Below are 21,163 nucleotides of genomic sequence, written 5' to 3' on the forward strand. Positions count from 1 at the left end.
CTCATCGCTAGCAATTCCAGATTTGTTGTGATGTTTAGTGTAGCGCATGAAGTTCAGTTGCGACGCCAGCCATGCTCCTAAATCTCTTTCACAACAAGCTTACAGATAAATTGCGGGTTTTATGATGTAATATATCCACAATATTATTGGGATCTCATCTGTACTGTTGAGGACCTATCAGAAATAGTCTCTTCCTTCAAGGTAGGGGTGAGGTGTGCTTACACTTAACTTATCTCTAGACTTTACTTTGTGGGATTACATGTTTGTATTATTATTATTGGGGGTTCTCATCCATCCAACTTTCATACTTTAGATAATCCATCCGTATCTATTTGCTAGATGTATATGACAATGATCTCTGGTAAATTAATGAGAGTTTTAAAAAATTCCCTCAAGGTTTAGGTCTGTATGTCAATTACAATTATTTTTCTATTTGAATAGCATACACAACACACGTATTTTGGGTTTTGCATAATTAAGCTTCTTTCCCTTGTATAATAAATTTTCCAAATGAGAACAATGAATTTTAAAGAGAATAGGAAGAGCAAAACAAATTTGAGGCTTCTGAATACATGAAGGATCTATAAACGTTAGTTTCAAATTTTCCAAAACTAAGTTTTAAGTAAGAACCAAAACTGTTTGGTTGATTTCAGTTTTATTTTACAAAAAAACACCTTTGCAGTCAAAGTTATAAAGATAATTATTTGTCTAATACTTCTATTTTTTTCTAAAGTATATAAATTCGTTATTTATTAACAAGCATTATTATTATTATTATTATTATTATTTTAAAAGTAGACCAAAAAAATATCCTTTGCATACCAACAAGCTTTACAAAGTATATGTTCAAATGCCTTGTGCAGTGGTAAATCTGAAGCGATAATCTGCAACCGATGGCTACACAGTTCCCTGGTTTATTGCTGAACAGCGCTGGCCTTACACTCGCCGGCGGCCGGTCTCTTAGTTGCCGGAACAATCAACCACCGGCAGCCATCTCCTCTGCCAATCCTCCTTCTCTCTCTTCCACAATTCAGGTAAACTGTATAATATTTCCCGTGTTATATTTACGCTGGTACAGCGAAAAGCTTGAAAGCTGAATTTTTATTTTGCCCTTTTGCTTTGAAGCAGCATAATAACTTGTTTTATAGCTCTCTGAGGTGCTGCAATATCTGCTTATAGTTACTGGAGAAGTATGCATTATACAAAATTTCACTTCATTTACTTATGTATTTAAGGTGCTAAATTAGCCAATAGTTGCATAGTACTCCATCCAACCCCTAAATGAACAAACGGAGTTCGCCAAGACATCTAATTTTCTGTAATTGGAACATCAATTTTTTAGACTTCTATTTTAATTAGAAACTACGTAAAAAGTACTTAAAATCCCAACTTTTTGTTAATTTTAGAAGGGATAAGAGTCTGAAAAATACCCCAACTTTGGTCGGATTTGTTGTTGCGATACTAAACTTTCATGAGGACCTATTATCTCGCTAGACTATTTAATACCGTATTTTTTACCCTGAACTATTTAATAGTGTATTTTAAAGATATATATGTGCCCACGTGGACACATTACTATTTAAAATTTTGCATTATTTTTTATGTCTACTTGGGCAAATATATATGTTTAAAATTCGGTATTAAATAGTCTAGGGAGGTAATAGGTCTTCATGAAAGTTTAGTATTGCAACAACAAATTCGATCAAAGTTGGGGTATTTTTCAGACCGTTATCCCATTTTAGAACATAAATAAGTTAATTTTATTTTTTGAAATACAACTTTTAGAAGTACATAAAAAGCAGGATAAATGATAACTTTGTATAGTTAAAAGAAAAAAACTGCTTAATTCCCTAATGGTTGCCAAAAAAGATATTCAGATGGAGGAAGAACTGTTAAATTGCTGAATCAATACACTATCAATGGTGAAAAAATGTAAATGGAAGCAGTTAAGAAAACAGAGAGTACATCTTCTTCAGAGAACTTGCATTGAATACCATCTATAAATTGGATTGTCTAACTACAAATGAATGAGGCTAGGACCTTTTATATACAAAAGATTCTACTTGCTAATAATCTCTAACAATCTACTAACTACATAAAATATCTTCTAACAAACTCTAACTGACTCGTGTGCCAGCTCAGCTCAACTAGCTGCAACTTGTTTATCATAGTTGTAGTCCTCAATACCCCCCTTCAAGCTAGGTGGTATGAAGATGTTCTTCAAGCCTAGCTTGAAAACTATATAAGAGTGTTGTGCAGAACTTAGCCCCTTTGTGAGGATATCGGCAGGTTGTTCCTGTGTGGGCAAATATTGAATCATCACAAGGCCAGTTTGAACCTTTTCCCGAATGAAGTGACAGTCAATGTCGATGTGTTTAGTCCTTTCGTGGAATACAGGATTAGCTGCGATCTGAATGGCAGCTTTACTATCACAATAAAAAGAAACAGGTAAAGACAATGGCATATCCAGCTCCTTGAATAAACCAGTTAACCAAACTAGCTCAGCGACAGTGGAGGCGAGGCTCCTATACTCTGCCTCTGCAGAACTTCTGGAAATGGTAGGCTGTTTCTTAGACTTCCAGGATAACAAAGCACTTCCAAATTGAATCATATAACCAGTAATGGATTTCCTAGTATTAATGCAAGATCCCCAATCAGCATCACAGTATGCTTGAAGTGTGTCTGCTGTCTGAACAGCCATATAAAGACCGAGACCTGGAGCTTGTTTCACATACTTCACCACTCGAACAGCTGCTTCCATATGAGAAACCTTAGGAGCATGCATGAATTGGCTCAAATGCTGGACTGCAAAAGATATATCAGGTCTTGTTATGGTAAGGTATAACAACCTTCCAACTAGTCGTTGATATTCAGTAGGGTCTGCTAACAAAGAATCAACACCTGAACTTCCAACATGTAGATCAAACTCATGTGTGGTAAGCTTCAAATGCAGCTCAACAGGAGTGACAGATGGTTTGGATCCTCCCAATCCCAAATCAGAAATGAGCTCAAGGGCATATTTCCGTTGATGCATAAGCATACCACTGGCATTTCTGGCAAATTCCATGCCCAAGAAATATCTCAAAGTGCCCAAGTCCTTAATTTTGAAGTTTGCCTTAAGTACTTGTTTGGCATCATCTATAAGTTGTAGACTGCTTCCAGTAATCAACAAATCATCTACATATACAAGTACAATCACAATCCCATCTGCAGTCCTCTTGATCATCAATGAATAATCAAGATGGCTCTGCTGAAAACCAGCAGCAAGTAAAGCAGTAGTGAGCTTCACATTCCACTGTCGAGAAGCCTGCTTCAGCCCATATAGAGACTTAAGTAACCTGCATACTTTAGGATCCCGTCTTATCATACTGAAATCCTTGTGGCAATTGCATATAGACTTCCTCAATAAGATCTCCTTGTAAAAAGGCATTATAAACATCCATCTGTTGAATGTCCCATCCCTTTGAAACAGCCAAGGTCAGAACGGTCCGTAATGTAACCATTTTTACTATAGGAGAGAAGGTCTCTTGGTAATCCAGGCCTTCTTTCTGATTATAACCTTTTGCTACTAGCCGAGCCTTGAATCTTTCTATCTCACCACTAGCTTTATATTTGATTTTATAAACCCATTTACAACCAATTGCTTTCTTTCCTTTTGGCAAAGAAACAACCTCCCAAGTTTTGTTATCCTCCGATGCTTGAATTTCCTCCTTCATAGCATGTACCCATCTACAATCATTAGCAGCCTGATAATAAAATTGAGGTTCAGTCTCAACTGATGAACTAGCAATGTAACATTGATAAGTGGAGGAAAGACAACTGTAATCAATGTTGTCTGAGATAGGATAAAGACAATGGTTTGATCTACTTGTGGAGGTAGTAATGAAATCTTTCTGCCAAAGGGGTGGTTTGACTGTCCTGTGAGATCTCCTTCTCTCAGGAGGAGGATGTAAATGATCATCAGAAACAGCTGAAGGAGGTGAAGCTACTGGTATAATTTCCTCACTTGTTATTGTAGTAGGTTGGACTTCATCTGCATCCTCAGTATGAGAGGAATAGGGAGGTGAAGCCAAAAATACTGTTGTATCATGTGAATCAGCCAATGCTGGGGACTGAAAAGGAAACACTGCTTCATTGAACACCACGTCCCTACTAACAAAGAAGTTTTGATGCTCAAGATCATATAACTTGTAACCCTTTTGTGTAGAACCATAGCCCATTAAAACTGATCGAATAGCCCTCGGACCAAATTTATCAGTTTTGACTAGATTTGTAGCATGACATAGACAACCAATTACTCTCATGTAGGACAGGTCAGGAGATCTCTTATACATCAATTCAAAAGGTGATTTATTGTGCAATACTGAAGAAGGAATTCTATTTATAATGTGTACAGCACTTAAGACACACTCACCCCAGAATCTAATTGGTAAGTGACCTTGAAACCTCAATGCCCTTGCAGTCTCTAAAATGTGTCTGTGCCTTCTTTCCACTACACCATTCTGTTGTGGTGTATGTGGACAAGAACTTTGGTGCACAATCCCATGACTCTTGAACAACCCATCACACTGAGCATTAAAGAACTCAGTACCATTATCTGATCTAAAAGTCTTAATTTTCTGTCCAAATTGAGTGTCAATCATCAAAATGAAATTCTGTAAAACAGTAGAAACATCAGATTTCAAGTGCATTAAGAAAATCCATGTCCATCTTGAATGATCATCAACCACTGTTAGAAAATATCTCATTTTATTATGTGTAGCAGCCTTATAAGGTCCCCATACATCCAAATGAATCAAGTCAAAACAATTTTCACTTCTACTTTGACTAATAGGAAATGGCAATCTAACTTGTCTTGCCAATGGGCATACATCACAACTAGGTAGAACAAGTTTTTGTGGACTATCAAACATCTTAATTTTCCTAAGCACACTCATAGGGATGTGACCTAGTCTCTTATGCCACGTTTGAGCTTCTTCGCATCCTTTAATAGCTGCCAGTGCCTTCTTTGATTTATCATGATGTTGGTGTGGTCTGGTAATGTACAAGCCATTAATCTCTTCACCAATCTCCTTCACTTTCCCAGTGAAGAGATCCTGAATTATAAAGAAATCAGGAAAGAAAACGACACAACAATTCAGTTCTTTAGTGAGCTTAGACACTGAAAGAAGATTGAACTGAAAAGTTGGCACACACAACACATTTTTAACTACATCACCTCCTGTTAATTGTGAACTGCCTGAGTGTGTAACAACAGCTGAATCCCCTGTGGGGAGTTGGACCTTTCCTGGGTGAGAAACTGATAATCCATGATTAAGTAGAGCTGTATTACTAACCATATGATCAGTGGCACCACTATCTACTATCCAAGCTGAGCTATGAGTATTACTGTTACAGTGAGAAGAACTAGCAAAAATACCTGCTACATTTGCACTGGATTCACTTAACATGGGTTTGTTCAGCATTTGAAGGATGTTGTTATATTGACTCGGAGTAAACTGTGGCACAGATCCAGGTCCAAAATTTCCAGCAATAGATCCAGAACTGTGTCCATTTGTATTTCCTGTAAATTGCATGGGAGAAACAAAATGGCCAATACCATCACCTGTATACTGCATTGGGTAATTGAGATTATTGTTGAAATTATTGTGCTGCATTTGAGGCAATGAAGGTGTAGTTACAATATTTGCCTTCTTCTTTCCTTTGTAATCGGCAGGGTAACCGATGAGTTGATAGCAGGTGTCCTTTGTATGACCTTGCATATTGCAATGTGTGCAGTGCTTGAGCTTGTTGCAATTGGCTCGAATGTGCCCTTTCATGTTACAGAAATCGCAGTATATATTTCCTCCTTTGTGAAATCGATGAGAATTACCATTACTACTTCCATTACCAGAACCTTGAGATCCAAAACCACTGCCTCCAGGCCTGTGAGTGAATAATGCGGTTGGATCAATTGTTTGTCCAGATCCACTTAAGGAACGTTGGCTTTCATCCTGAACAATCATTGCATAACATTGATTCACACTAGGAGATGGATTCATCATTAGAATTTGGCTCCTTGCCTGCCCATAGTTATCGTTCAACCCCATAAGAAACTGAAGTAATTTTTGCCTAAGCATACTATCAGTATAATCAACTGATTTTGCACAGTCGCAGGAAGGAGGTGGGAGTATCGAGTCATATTCATCCTAAAGATCTTTCTATTTCGAATAGTAAACTGAAACAGGAGAAACTCCTTGAACATGCGTAACAATTGCTTTGTGGAGATGAAAGATACGTGACATGTTTACCTTGTCAAATCGTTCCGTCAAGTCATTCCAAACCAAAGCTGCATTAGATCGAAACAAGATACCACTAACCAGATCCGTGCTTACATTATTCATCAACCAAGAGAGGACCATCGCATTGCATCGATCCCACTGTTTCTTCTCCAGTTCTTCCTTAAAATCATCTCGTCGAAGACTGCCATCAATAAATCCCATCTTATTCTTCGTCAAGAGGGTTAATTGCATAGCTCGACTCCATAGTGAGTAATTTTCCATCCCTGTGAGCTGGATTCCAATCTGCACAGCTCCTGGAATGTCAGATGTCGATAGATACAGAGGATGATTGTGGTCGATCTTCGTCACCATCGCAATCCTTCAACTCTGCAATATACTGAAAAAAATGGAGATGCGGAAAATTCACCCAGAACTCTATCAATTAAGCTCTGATACCATGTTAAATTGTTGAATCAATACACTATCAATGGTGAAAAAATGTAAATGAAAGCAGTTAAGAAAACAGAGAGTACATCTTCTTCAGAGAACTTGCATTGAATACCATCTATAAATTGGATTGTCTAACTACAAATGTAGTGTTACATAATTGGATTGTCTCTAGTAGAACTTGTGTAACCCTCGAAGCCAAGTAAGGTAGGTTCCAGAGGCTGCAAGTTTTGGCCTATAATGAAGGTATGATAAAGATGGTGTGAGCTGCTGAATAAAGTGTGACTTAAAGGTGAACGAGCATGAGATAACTCAAGTGCAAGGGTAGATTTAAGTAATGCCAGGGAAGAAATACAAAGTCGAGTAAAGGCAGGACATCAGTATTTAGGATGCCATGCCCAGTGCAAGTTAGGAGCTCGATCTCTCAGCTCTTTTATTTGCTCAAGCATCAGTAGTATTATGTTCTGGATATTAGCGCTTCACAGTGGTTGAAGAATGAAGATGCTTCTTGTAGGATACTTATTTTCAATACAGACCAGTTAGGACTTCTCTTCCAACTCATGGGCACAAGATGATGTTCCCATGTGGTTGTTTTGAAGCTTACTCAAGACTTTGGAATTATAGTCATTTCTCTTAAGATGGTATGTGGCAGTTATTTCAAGCTAGGATTCTTGTCTTCGAAGGGTGCCTTGCTTTGATGTTATTGGCTGAGGAATAACCAGAAATGAGTTTAGCGGTTATTGAGAGTATACATTTTGACTTCATTGGTCTAGGTTTCATCAGTTCTTATCACCTAATGTGATTTAATGTAGTATTCTGTTTACATAAACAAAAAAACAAATCCATAATTGAAATATATGACAGCCTCAGATCTCTTTCAAAAATTAATGCAGTGACAGCATCCATGTCAGCCTACTTGTACTAAAGTTGACGGGCTTCAATGAAAATCAAGAATATGTTTATCACGAAAGCGGTCTCGAACTTCAAGTCCAAAAGAAAGAAGATTGGGCCACACGAAGCCCAATAAAAGAGTCCAAAAAGCTGAATGGTTAAAGTCAAAGTTTCCTAGTTTAAAGTTTTCCTAGTTTACAAGTTTTCTAGTTTAAAAGTTTTCCTGGTTTAAAGTTTCCATAAAAGTAGGATTTAAATCTCATTCTATTTGGGATAGGTTTTCCCTATATATGGGGGTTGATTTTATTATTTTAAGAACAGACGTGATTAACATTATTATTCATTGAGAGTTTCTCTTCTTTACACCTTTGTGTGTGGCTACTTGGGATTTATCTTACAACCTTATAAGAACCACCTTTGTGTGTGGCTACTTGGGATTTATCGTACAACCTCATAAGAACGATTCTTAAGAGGTGAGATTAATTCTTTAACTTGATATCTTTGGTTCTTATTCGTAAATTAAAGAAGGTAATTAGTCTTATACTAATTATTGTCTCTAGTTTCTTCGTAATAGGGGTCTAGATCACTTTTTGATCTAAGTTCTTGAATTGACTCTATTAGTATCATAATGAGTCTTAATCCGCTAATCTTGAATACTAAGATCAATTAGGGTTCTTAGCACTTTATCTTGAAATTGGGGATTTTATTCTTGAATTTCGCATATCTTTCAATTTCTGTCTTTTATCTTTATAATTTCGCTTCCGCATTATTTTCTTGTTTATTCTGGTAAACCCGATTCTTATCATGCAGTCTCATGTAGCAGTTGGTTCATAGCGTAAAATAGGGCTGCTTATCGGGCGGATAATTTCGCTTAATGGTTTGGCCTATGGGATATCGGTTTTTAAATTTACTAATTCGCTAGCCAACTAATAATATATGGTTGGTTCGATAATGGATTAACAATTATTGGATGGTGTATCGCCTAACCTCTACCCTTTTTTTTTCCATGAACGCACCTTAAGAATTTTTTTTCACTATTTTAAATGCAGTTAAATTATAAAATTCTTCTATATTGCAAAAAATATAAATTAATAATAATATAATAGTTAATACAACAGAAAAGTAAGTAGGTTTTCAATTTTTGGCTTTACGGCTTTAGGACTAACAATATATAATATATTATGGCAAAATATTATATGAGGCTAATATATCTAAGATAAAAGTTTAAGTATGGTAACTCTTAACAGGTTAATAGTTTATCGGATAAGGAAGTTGAATCATCGTCTCCACACCAATAAGCCGTTAAATATAAAATTCTAATCAGTTCACCAACCGCTTAATCGATAACCCAATATCAATAAGCCAATTTTACGGTTGGCTTATCGGTTACGTTCAATTTTGAACAGCCCAAGTGTAAAACTTAACGTTCATGGATTGTGGTTTATATTGGGTTTTGGTTTTTCTTTTAGGCTACAATATTCAATAGTGGTGTATTTCTTAATTCATTCTCACATGCAACACTTAGACACATACAAATGCTCTCTTATGTGGGTATTATATGTCATCTAAATGCTGATTAAGTTTTTCTTGCTCTTATTGAACTTTTGGTCTAACTTTATTTTATCGATTACACGAAACTTCTGGAAACTCTCGTAGAAGGGTCTCTTTAACTATCCATTACACGAAGTAACATTCTTGTGAATGAACTTTTCAGGTTGTTGGTTGGAAAGGTGCTGGAGGGTCTGGCAGTCAGAATTCAAAACTTTTTAATTCTTTTGAAGACATTCAAGAAGAATATGACTGGAATGATCTAGAAACTGATCTTTACCATTGGACAAAGACTTTACGACCAGTTCAGGTATGCTCAGGGTGCGGACTTGACCTTGACCTTGACCTTGACCTTGACCTTCTGTATGTTTCAAAATTTTCATGTGTTTCCTTGTTGAATGTTTGACCTTCTAACACTATGTGTCTATTATTTACATAGTGGTATCCTGGTCATATCGCAAAAACTGAGAAAGAGCTCAAGGAACAGTTGAAACTAATGGATGTTGTCATAGAGGTTCGAGATGCAAGAATCCCGATGTCCACAAGTCATCCACAGGTTAGAAACTTACATGTTTATGCTTTGCCTTTTTGCTTTTTGGCTAGATTATTGAATGTTTTGTTATATTTGCATTTTCGCTAGGGTATTGAGTGATGTGCTAGTAACCTAGCCTGCTTTCCCAACAGCTAGGTAGATGTGGCCCACTGTGCCATCCTAAACAATCTTTACCACTTAAGACTTGTTGTGTAAAATTTGAGTGTTGCAAACAGCTTGAGAACTCGATCATTATATTTTATTTGAATTGGAGAATGTGCTTAGGAGTACATTTCACATTTGAGATCTGATATTATGCTTGACAGTTCTGATTAGAAATGGGACTGCTTGGTATTCTGCATATGGATTGCCTCTATAACACTTGGCCAGCTATTTTCCTCTTGGCCTGGCCTATTCTTTCTACATCGCGCTTGTGATTAGTATAAACTGATACTCCATCTCAGAGTTTTCCTCGTCTGGCTTAGAAATGTGCCTATTGATTGCAGTTTAATCACTTCAGGGAGTGTGTTTTGAACTTTGGAAATTAATAATATACTTAACAAAACCTTGGATCACTTTGATGGTTTGCAGCTTCAAAGAGTAGATTATTCATAGGTATCACTCTGACCCTGTTCCCCTTTGGCACAGCCAAACAAGAGCAAATGAGATGTAGGAAATTTTTTTCAATGATGCAAAGAGTGTCTATGAAGTAGATACTCAAGAATCTCGTTTGAATCAGGATAGAGTATACATGTGCAGTCCATAATTCCTTTTCTTGACTTCCATTCAGTATACCAAGCCATTAATAAATTTTCTTGACTCCTATTGCATGTGAGATTCCTATCTTGTCTCCTTTCAACTTTCATCTATTTGTTTTGTTAGTAATTCAACTTCGATGAGCAGATGGACTCATGGCTTGGCAACAGAAAGAGGATTTTGGTTTTGAATCGAGAGGATATGATATCAACTGCTGATCGGAATGCTTGGGCAACTTATTATGCTAATCAAGGGATTAAAGTTGTTTTCTCCAATGGCCAGCTTGGAATGGTAATTGGAATAGCATTTACTTGTTTCTGCTCCAACAAACAGTTATTTTATAATTTGTTGATTCATGTATTGGACAAATTTCAGGGAGCACTGAAGCTTGGAAGGTTGGCGAAAGCATTAGCGGGTACTGTGAACATAAAACGTAAAGCAAAAGGACTACTTCCTCGCCCAGTGAGTCTACTAAGATTGCTAATAGCTCATATCATCCATGCCTTTAGACTGTAGATCTGTTGTGAGCTCATTACAATTGTCAAGACAAATGAAACTTAAGTGATTACTTACTTTCAATCCATCAAATTCAGTTGGTTCGTGACTGATGTTAGCAATCTAATTCTGATTTTTAAATTTATATGTTATCTTCATCATTTGCATATTGACCGTCAGAAGCATTTAAACTGGTCGATCTGTGTGAGCACATTTCAATTTTCAAGTACCGATGATTTTTTTCATTCAAACCACCAATTCAGTTGGCTCATGACTAATGCCAGTACTCTAATTGTGATTTTGTATTTAATTTGTCATTTTCATTATTTACAATTTTACATATAGACCATTGGAAGGATCTACCGTGATATAAAAGAAATGCAAGGAGTTCAATGGCGAACATCAAAGTCTTACTGTCTAATAATTTGGGTTTGAATGTACACCAGGGGAAAAGTGTTATTTCTGCTGCCGTAATCTTGTACCAATGTACTGATGAACAACATATGGAAATTATGTACCAGAATATAAAATTCTTATTTGGTTCACTAGTAGATGAAATGACAAAATTATGGAACTACTTCCTTAGATAGGATATTCATGTCTGCTTCTTCTGTGTTAGTTTTTTCTGAGTGAGAATTTTATATATTTGACAGGTTCGAGCTGGTGTAGTTGGGTATCCAAATGTTGGTAAGTCATCTCTGGTAAATCGTTTGCTGAAGCGCCGGATGTGTGCTGCAGCCCCAAGACCAGGTGTTACCAGAGAGCTGAAGTAAGTCCATAGCTCCTTGCTCTTTTCTTTTGCGGCAAGTTCATTCGCCATTAGATTCCATGAATTATCCCACAAAATTTTGATTCCAAAGCGTGTATCTCTTCTTTACTTTTAAGTGACAAGGGGGTGACAGGGTTGTACCTTCTTCTCTATTTCACCATCTCATTCTGATTCCTTTAAACCGCTTCGATTTTCCAGTCATTTTAGAATCAAGCATTACATAGAAATTGATAGGAGTACCTTTTTAATATATAGCAATCTATTTCAAATAAAATGATTTGCTAAGTCGAACTGAGTGAAGATTTTCACCATACTTAGGTCCATGTAATTGTTAATTGTTATGCAAGAAGGAAGACTATCATCAATTTAATTTGAAAAGACTGGGTTAGATTTTACGGACTCTTCTTCCTTTTGATTGTCTACTGCTCATTTTTATTAAAAGGTGGGTCCGTTTTGGGAAAGATCTAGAGCTACTAGATTCACCTGGCATAATTCCTATGAGGATCAGTGATCAGACAGCAGCAATAAAGCTTGCCATTTGTGATGATATTGGAGAGAGATCTTATGATGCTGCAGATGTTGCAGCCATTCTTGTACAGATGCTTTCAAGGCTTTCAACTGTTGGTTAGTTTCCTGTCATTCAGATAGCACATGCTATTCACTCGTGTTGGTAGATTTCTTGTTGTAACACGTTGCTGAAGATGCTATGCATCGGAATTCATTACCGGATCTTATTTAGACGATAAGACTAATTACTCATCCTGTTAGATCTTTATTGCACCTCGGCATGTACTTTGAGCCTCTTGTATGTAACAACTCATTTGCATTAGGGGTTGGCTGTCCCTAAATAGTTCATTTTAAGCTTCTTGTATGCATGCTGCCTTATATTTTTCTGACATGGGTCACTCTGACCAGGTAATAAAGCTCTTTGTGACCGCTACAAGATTGAGGCAGATGGGCGCTGTGGTAAAATGTGCGTATGGCATATTATACCCAAAGGGTGCATCTGAAGTTATGGGTTCCCCAGCAAGGATTTGTTCTATATTTCCATTTTGATCTTTGTTTGTTTTGGTTGCAGATTTGTTCAGAAGCTGGCTGTTCAGTTATTTAATGCGGACAATAATCAAGCAGCATTTCGTATTTTGCAAGATTTCCGAAAAGGGAAATTTGGTTGGATAGCACTAGAGCGGCCACCCAAGTAGACCTGTGCGTTTCAGACCTTGTTCTAGTGCTTTCATGTAAATCAGTTATAGCTTGGGGAAAATTCTTGGAAGCTTCTCTAAATCAACATAGAAGTACCTAGACGGTAAAACCCAGGAAGAAGCTAAGCTGTTCGCATCTCATGTAAACATTCAGAAACACCTGCAAGCTAGAAAGGTATATATATACCACTGAACCTACTCAATGAAGCTACATATGGTGTAATTGGTTCTTGAGTTCCATTAGCGTCAGGCTAGTTAAACCATACAGCAATGATGACTTTGGTTTATAATCGTCAGTTGTAACTGTTATCTTTAGACGATTAAATTATAGTTTGGCTACAATTCCATCAGTTGGAATTTGCTGAAACATTTCAACTTTAGTTATCTACCTGCTGTAAATATGAAGATTCATTAATATTTTTGTGAAAAATGCAATGAGTAGACCGTGTATATTACTATATAAAATTCCAGCTCCAGTAAATTAGATGATATTCGACTGAATCTATGTGAAATGAAGGGCAGAAAGGGAAGTAAGTCTATTGCTGCCATATTATGTAAAAAGTTATTAGTGTAATCAAACTGTCACATAATGTGTCGTGTTCACTGTAAAATACATGCATGCGGCTTTCTAGTCTATTTAAAGAAAAATGTACTTCAAATTACCTTTAGGCTTTAATAACATGTTTTTACGGCCATTAATAACACGACAGGTTTAAAATCACAAATTTAAGAATATTTTTGGTATTGGACAAAAGTCTTCTTCTTTTTTAAAATTTGTGTGTCTAGTTAAACACACCATATAAAAGAATGATGTTACTAGGCTTATAGGAAAGTATACTAAGCAATGGTCGGGTAATATTAGACAAATCTCTCAATAAAAAGAAAATGAATCAGCAGCAAATATTTAAAGGACAGATTATGGTCCTTTTTTTAAAAAAGCAAATATTTAAAGGACAGATTACAAAAGCAAGAAAGTAGAATGGATTATTAGTCTTACAATATTACATATATAAGCTGGTAATAATCAAGTTAATAAGGTCAAATAAAGTCTTTAGGGACATTTACGAAAAAATGCTAATTGCTGCTAAAAATACATAGTTAACGATAATTTAGTTGTTGTCATTAATTAAAATTAATAGACAGTTTAATTTCCATTCCTCCTTTTTGAATTATTTTCCTTCATTTTTTTAGCAGGGATGTATATTTAATTTTAATCTAAACCTTGAAGTAACATAATTTATTGTCATAGTGAGTGCGCGCGGATGCATATTCGCTTTCCACTAAAACTATATATATATATATATATATATTCCTCCGTACTATTTAGTTTTAACTTGACACAAAATTTAAAAAATTAAAGTAAAAAAGTCTTGAATCTTGTGAGCTTATACTAAAGATATGTGAAATGCATTATAGTGCCTTTTAATTTTGTCATGTGAAAAGTTGAAACTAAAGAATCTTCTGACATAGACACACTTGTGATGAGAACTAAGGAGTGATTAGATTAGAGTAGGTACATTGTAGTGGAGAAAAAGGTTAAGGAAAAATAAGAAACAAACATTGAATGAGAGATAAAGGAATTAAGTTGTTTGCTTCTTAGTGGTTAAATACTGCATATTAATGAGCCAACCAGATAACGCGTACATATTAATCAGATACTTATATCATCCTTTAATTTGTTGCACCTACCTACTAACTTTAAAAATAATCTTAATCACAATCATAAGAGTCTTTTGACAAATGTTGATTTACGAATAAATTTTAATCACTCATTCGACAATTGTCGATTTTTTCGAGCTGATGCACGATTCTATATTTTTTTAGATTATAGATGGACCAATAGCAAAAGCTTCAAACTAATTAAAAAGCATTTTATGTTGTTTTTGTTTGTGTGCGCCCCAGACAGGGCACAAATCAAACTTCTGCTTTAGCACGTCTTAAATTCTTCTTTTTAAAAAATTAATAGGAGAAAATGAAAAGAAGATTAATATTATATGGTCCATTTCTTCAGTAATTTGGTATATGTTTGTGCAGTTGGTAATTTAAATGTTTGACAATATTATCATAATATTCAAGAAAAGTGGTTGTCTTATATTTGTTTTACGCATTAGAAAGAAGAAATATGTATATAATTTGTCTAAACAAAATAATCCACAATTATTTTTTAAATGATTTGATCATATAAACATTTCTACTTTATATCATTAGTCGAAGTTAAACTCTTAAAAACACAAACTATTGAGAAATCCTTTGTTTTGGAACATTTTGCTGGCTTACTAAGGAAGGACAGAAATATTTTTTCACTCTCTTTTAGTCTAAAAGTTCTACATCAATTCCTAATCTAACCAATCCGAATTTATCAATTATAAATAAGTTAAACTAAAGAGTCAAATAAAGTTTACGAGTTCAAGAATTTTTTTAAAAAATTATTGAGTTTTAAATTAATAATTTATATATGTTCAAGAATTTCTTAAAATAAATGTAATTTAAATCAAAGTTATTAAGTTCAGTACCTATATCAATGCTAAAGAGCACCACGGAAGCAATGACCAATTAGCTTCGTTCTATTTCGAATTATTCTTACATCCCACTTTCTTCGACTTTTCCTCGTCCGTATATTTTGTACATTAGCAGAGTAGAAGTTAAGGGGTTTAACAACTGTAATAATCAATATTTTGTCTGTTTAGAGACTCAAACTATCTTATTTATTTTGAATTATCAATTATCGTAATTAATAATATTTTATATACTTTCTAAATATGTAAATATTACTCAAAAAAACTTGAGGATTCCATGTTCAAATTTATAATTGAAATTTAAAAATTTAACTCGAATTATGCTACGAAGTTAAATTGATGATGTAAAAATTCTTAAATTCAGTGGCATCAAAAGTTGTGGTCCTGCACTTTGCATCATCCAATAAATCCGCCTCTCACAACTCTGGCCAAATCTTTTTCTATTTTGCTTTTTCATAGTTAGGACTTGGGAGTACAGACAATTTAAAAGGAAAACCATGATCATGACACTATTATAATTGGTATTTGGAACTCATTATCACAATTTAATTACTCTTTCTGTTTCATTTTTACATGACTTTAGTTTTTTATTATTAATTAATTCATTCTCAATATGTCTGGAAATAATTTAGTATATATTTTGATAAGTGACATGTTTAATAATACTACAAATCCTAAAAGTTTTACTTTTTCTCTTAAATCTTAGACGAATCAAACACCTTGACAATTGAGGAAGTAGGATTTTTACGCTGTTTGGATCATTGTTTCATATTGTATTCTATTGTATGGTAGATACAATATTTGGCTAGACTGTATTGTTTGTTGTTGTTTAATAACATTTTTATAGTATTTGGTTTGAGTGTATCGTATTGTATTGTAATTTATAAATTTACTAAAATATCATTTATTATTCTAGGGTAGGAGGTTTGACTAGAATTAAATAAGGAGTATAAGGTAAAGGGTAAAGAATACAATATATTATTTTAAGTAGCAATCAAAATATTACATTGTAGCGTATGATCCAAAGAGAACCACTTGTCTGTTGTATCTGACCAATTGTCAAGTACTTTTTGTTTCTATAAATTGAACCCTTGCCCTTTCACTAATTATCTTATCTATCTATCATTCTATTTCTCTTCCTCATTTTTTGGTTTGTGATCAATACCAAAAATATATTTAAACCAAGTAACAGAACAAATCCTCTGTTTTGTTAATTTTAAAAAACAAAATAAAAAAGATGGGGTCAAGCTCAACTGTGCAATCGTGCATGGAGGCAGTTGTGAAAGCATTGTGTAAAAAGGGAGAAGAGAGTGATGATTTGAATGAATTGCAAAAGAAGGGGAACAATAACATTATTGGCGACGGGTGGAGTTTGATACAACATGACCTTTGTAACCCGAAAAAAGATGATTACGAAAAACAAGTAGTGTACGTTCACCCTCTGGTGAAGCGCTTGTCTAACACCCTTAGCATTAAAAGCTTGGAGATGTGTACTGAGAGCTTAGGGAGCGAAACAGGCAGTGATATTAGCGAAACCATAGAGGAAATTAGTAGCGAGAATAATTATTATTCACGACCATCAAAATGTGGTGGGAAAAAACATACTACTAACAAAACACTAGTAGTAGCTCATTTTCCTCCTCCTCTCACTTCAATTAATAATGGTCTTCAACTAAGGTCTCATCGCGAAGGTGATCGTTTAATCTTGAAAGCCACCACTATCACTGCCCCCAAGTCTTGCTTCAAAGCAGAACGCCTCGATGGCAGACTTACGCTTTCTTTCTGGAACAACGTCGTTGATGAAAGTGATAGTAGAAAATTACTAGGTGAAAATGGATACATAACACCAAGGAAGTGCAACAGTGGGATCAAAGGGATACCAACTTGGGAGCCATTTTGGGTCTCCATTTCCTAAATGCTTTCTTTCTCTACCTATATTGATGTTGCCTTGCTACTACTTAAGTATTATGCTTCCATTTTGTATTTCTAACGTGATTTTATATATATATATATATGGTTATTATTATAATTAAATTACTGCAATCCATTTGCTATGCATTAATATCTACTCCATTATATTCATTGCATGCTCAAGTTTGTCTATAGAGAATAAGCCATAAAATCTAATACTCGTGAAATATTAAAACTTATTTGAGGCAGGAGCAATATTTCAGATGAAATACGTACTATTAGTCTTAAACACCCTCTATATTTCTGTCATTGTCTGTTGAGGTTTCTTTTTGACAATAAAGGAAAGTTATTTTGAAGAAATAGATTGCCTAGAAAGGGAAAAGGCCTAACTGGTGGACTGGTTTTCCACTTAACTATTTCCAAAATCCTGTCTCCTTCAAAATAAGACATGTTTCAGCACCTAATAACTCCTCATTAAGCATCCTAATTCATAGGGTGCATGTATTAACAAGAATGTTTGCTTCTAATTAATATAATCTTGCTTACCTACAACTAATATATTACTCTAATGGAGTACTCTTTTATACATAATAAACCATGCATGTTATTAACAATACCAATACTCAGACACCTTATTCATTGTTATTTTTTATAACACAATGCATGCTAGCTAGCTATTTTTAGTGCACCAGTCGATAAAAAATAATGCTAGCATAATTAATCCAACATATAGTACTAATAATCTCCTTATTAGTTGTCTTCGAACCAAATGATCCCCAAGTAAAATCTTAGTTCGTTGCACTTGGCATTCCCATCATAATCCATAGTAGTTACACTGAATCTTTCTTACAAACTTGGGTTTTTTTTTGTTTGTTTTAGGGGACATATCTAAATTCAATTTACGTTGGTTTATTTAAAGTGTCTGCCTCTATTGAGATTGGAACATATGACTTCAACTGTGACTATCACTAGCTAGTAATTACTTCTTTTATTTGGTATATTCAGAGATAACACATACATAATTTAAAATTTATGAGTTATGAGTTCTGAAGTTTAGAGTTTTAACTGAATTTGTATTATGTAAAAATTCTGCATACATCACTGTCATATGTCATTAGGCAGAGGTATCCATCCTATATCAGAAAAAAATGAAGTGGTCCATCTACATATTACTCTATGAGCGTTACTTCAAATTAACAGAACACAGTCACCAGAAATGAGAAAGGGATCAAAATATGGAAGTTTGATCTTATTTTTGCACATGCTATAATTTGTGCATGGCATGTGAAGGCTGCAAGTATTGGGTGTGTTTCACATGAAATTAATTACCCAATGCATTTGCATTGAGTACCTCAAAGACTCTGCAAACAAATTTCTAAAATTGTACACCCATCACTTCCGTACTTTTGGTTTACAGATAATTTATTTATTGAAAACAATTTATTTTTGTCTCATATAAGATAAGAATAAGATTTGTGTATATTTTATTCTTTTCGGGCCCTACTTATAATATCAAAATGAGTTTATTAGTATATTATAATTTTTGAATTATAAGATAAATTCGCAGCCGCTATTTTCTGTGACTACTTTCCATTTGACGGCAAAGAGCAATCGACCCTGTGAAAGTGACTACTGAGAAGGTTGTCAGTGAGGAGAGTTGATCCCGGGTCTCCCACGTGGGAAACCACTCATCCAACCCTTGAGGGTTTATTTGTTTTATTATGGCTTAATGATACTTTTGGTTAGTTGGTTATTGATACAATATACTAACGTCTAACTAATGGATTTGAAGAAAAATAAAATACTAAATGCTTAAATATATTAAAATAAAATTCAGTTTGTCAAAACAATTAATACAGGAAACAAGTGGATCAGTACCAAGTTGTGAAAGATGAGAAAGTTACTTCTTCCGCTCAGTGTTTTACTGGAAATTAATGAAATACTTAAACAAGATGCAGCCACAATTTAAAAGCTGTCGGATCATTAGTTTCCATAATCAAAAGTAAATAAACAATCGAAGGAGAACTTTTACTAATTCCCAGTTGGTCATAGATAATTAGTGATGTATTTTAAAATCATGCGATTTGTCATCAAACTTTAAAGCTACTCATAAAAATCATAAAATATCAAAACATGTTCCATCTCAATTCTTAGATTCTAATATAAATTGATCACGCATCAAATATTCAGCCTTTAGTGTGAGGGAAATTGGACTTCCTAATCAGCTTTTGTAATAAAGTTAGAACTAATAAGATTTACCAAGTATTTCTTTATCAGTGGTAATATTACCTGAAATATGACATGAGATGATACATTTTGAAAGTGATAGAAAAAGTTGAATATGTTAGCCCAGCCCTCGTATGTATGTATGTACATAACATAATAATAATAATAATAATAATATTCCATGAGGAAACAAGTAGAGTAGATAGGTAAAAAGTATAAGATCTGATGATATTATCTAGAGAAAGCTGAAGAAATTTGGAAGTTGATAAACTTTTTCTTTGGCGTTGGCCCATTTCAAGGGATTATGGTCTCAAATCCCCACACAGGTGTCGACTTATGCCCCAAAGTTCTCCCACCATTGTCTTTGGGGTTGGCCCATTTCAATTTTCAGGAGATTATGGTCTCAAATCCCCACACACGTGTCGACTTATGCCCCAAACTTCTCCCACCATTTTTTCGGACCCTGCAGTGTGAATCCCCTCCTAAATAAACAATACCTGTCAACTTATTTCAATAATGAGTAGCTATTTCTCCTCTAACTATAGTTAAGAAACAGAACTCCAGCAAATCAATAATCAAGATAGACCACCTAAAAAAAATCAATTGTTCCTTTAGTAATTTGGAGTTAGTTGGGATGATTGCCAGAAATATTCCCCATTATCAAAAATCAACAGTCCCCGTTTATGAAGAAGCAGAAGCCGAAGCTTGAAACCCATACAAGGATTTAAGTTATTTTACAACTTGCAACTATGTGATGTTGGAAGTCAAAATATTAATTAAAACTTGAACTGGAGTATCTTAATTTGATCTTCTTTGTTGTTTTAGATTATTATTTTTTTTATCAAACAAGGTATCTAACAAAGATACAACAAGAGAGCATTTTATTGCTTTGCTGGAACACTGCTTCAAATTATCACTTCAAAGACGAGTGAGTGAGTGCTCGTCTTCTTCTTTTTGTGAGACTCAAATTCGATGATTCTGTCTGTTTCTTTCATCTTTTTGCATTAGAGAAATCAATTGGTTTCTGCTCTATTGGGTCTTGATTTTCATGTCCATGGATTTACCAGTTATGGTTATTGATTTGCTGGAGTTTTGCTTCTTAACTATAGTTAGAGAATTAGCAAAGGGAACTACTCATTATTGACCATTGATTAAATAAGTTGACAGGTGTTGTTTTTTTAGGAGTGCACTGGAGGGGGGATTCACAGCCGGTCCCCATTTTTTCTACTTTCTATAATTATTAACATACGTATCGTCTTCCTATTGGCCAACTTTCTCTCTCAATATTAAATATGTAATTTCAAATTATTGTAATATTATATAAGACTATTAATTAAGTCTTTAATAGTTGAATTATTTTCTAAGTAAAAAAACATACTATTGATAAGTATACTATTTTCATATCGAATTAATAATTTTTTTTATAAAAAAATTGTCACTTTAAATATTTAATTTAAAATTATAATTATTTTTCACTATGAAGAATACACAAAATCTACATGATAATTCAAACAATCTACTTTTATATTATAGTGATAACTTATTAAACTACATTTTTTAATGAGCATGAAAATACTTTTTGCAATAGTTCAAAATGGAATAAGGGAAGT

At 34.4% G+C, this 21,163-nt stretch overlaps 2 protein-coding genes across 2 annotated transcripts; both read left to right on the plus strand.

The window, feature by feature from the left end:
* Positions 1–825: 825 nt before the first annotated feature.
* On the plus strand, positions 826–13,306 carry LOC125807871 (DAR GTPase 3, chloroplastic). The gene is made up of 9 exons (XM_049487609.1): positions 826–1,034; positions 9,313–9,456; positions 9,586–9,702; positions 10,582–10,725; positions 10,810–10,896; positions 11,583–11,698; positions 12,141–12,322; positions 12,614–12,671; positions 12,777–13,306. Exons 1-9 carry the CDS (start codon positions 894–896, stop codon positions 12,898–12,900), a joined length of 1,113 nt encoding a protein of 370 aa, XP_049343566.1. The 5' UTR covers positions 826–893; the 3' UTR covers positions 12,901–13,306.
* A 3,347-nt stretch (positions 13,307–16,653) lies between these two features.
* Positions 16,654–17,331, plus strand: LOC125807814 (protein FANTASTIC FOUR 1-like). Its single transcript, XM_049487545.1, has one exon. The coding sequence runs from the start codon at positions 16,654–16,656 to the stop codon at positions 17,329–17,331; it is 678 nt and encodes a 225-aa protein (XP_049343502.1).
* The last annotated feature ends 3,832 nt before the right edge of the window (positions 17,332–21,163 follow it).

The sequence above is a fragment of the Solanum verrucosum genome, unplaced genomic scaffold, assembly GCF_900185275.1.
Source record: "Solanum verrucosum unplaced genomic scaffold, falcon-dt-bn FXZP01000183.1, whole genome shotgun sequence".
In the NCBI taxonomy this organism is placed as follows: Eukaryota; Viridiplantae; Streptophyta; class Magnoliopsida; order Solanales; family Solanaceae; genus Solanum; species Solanum verrucosum.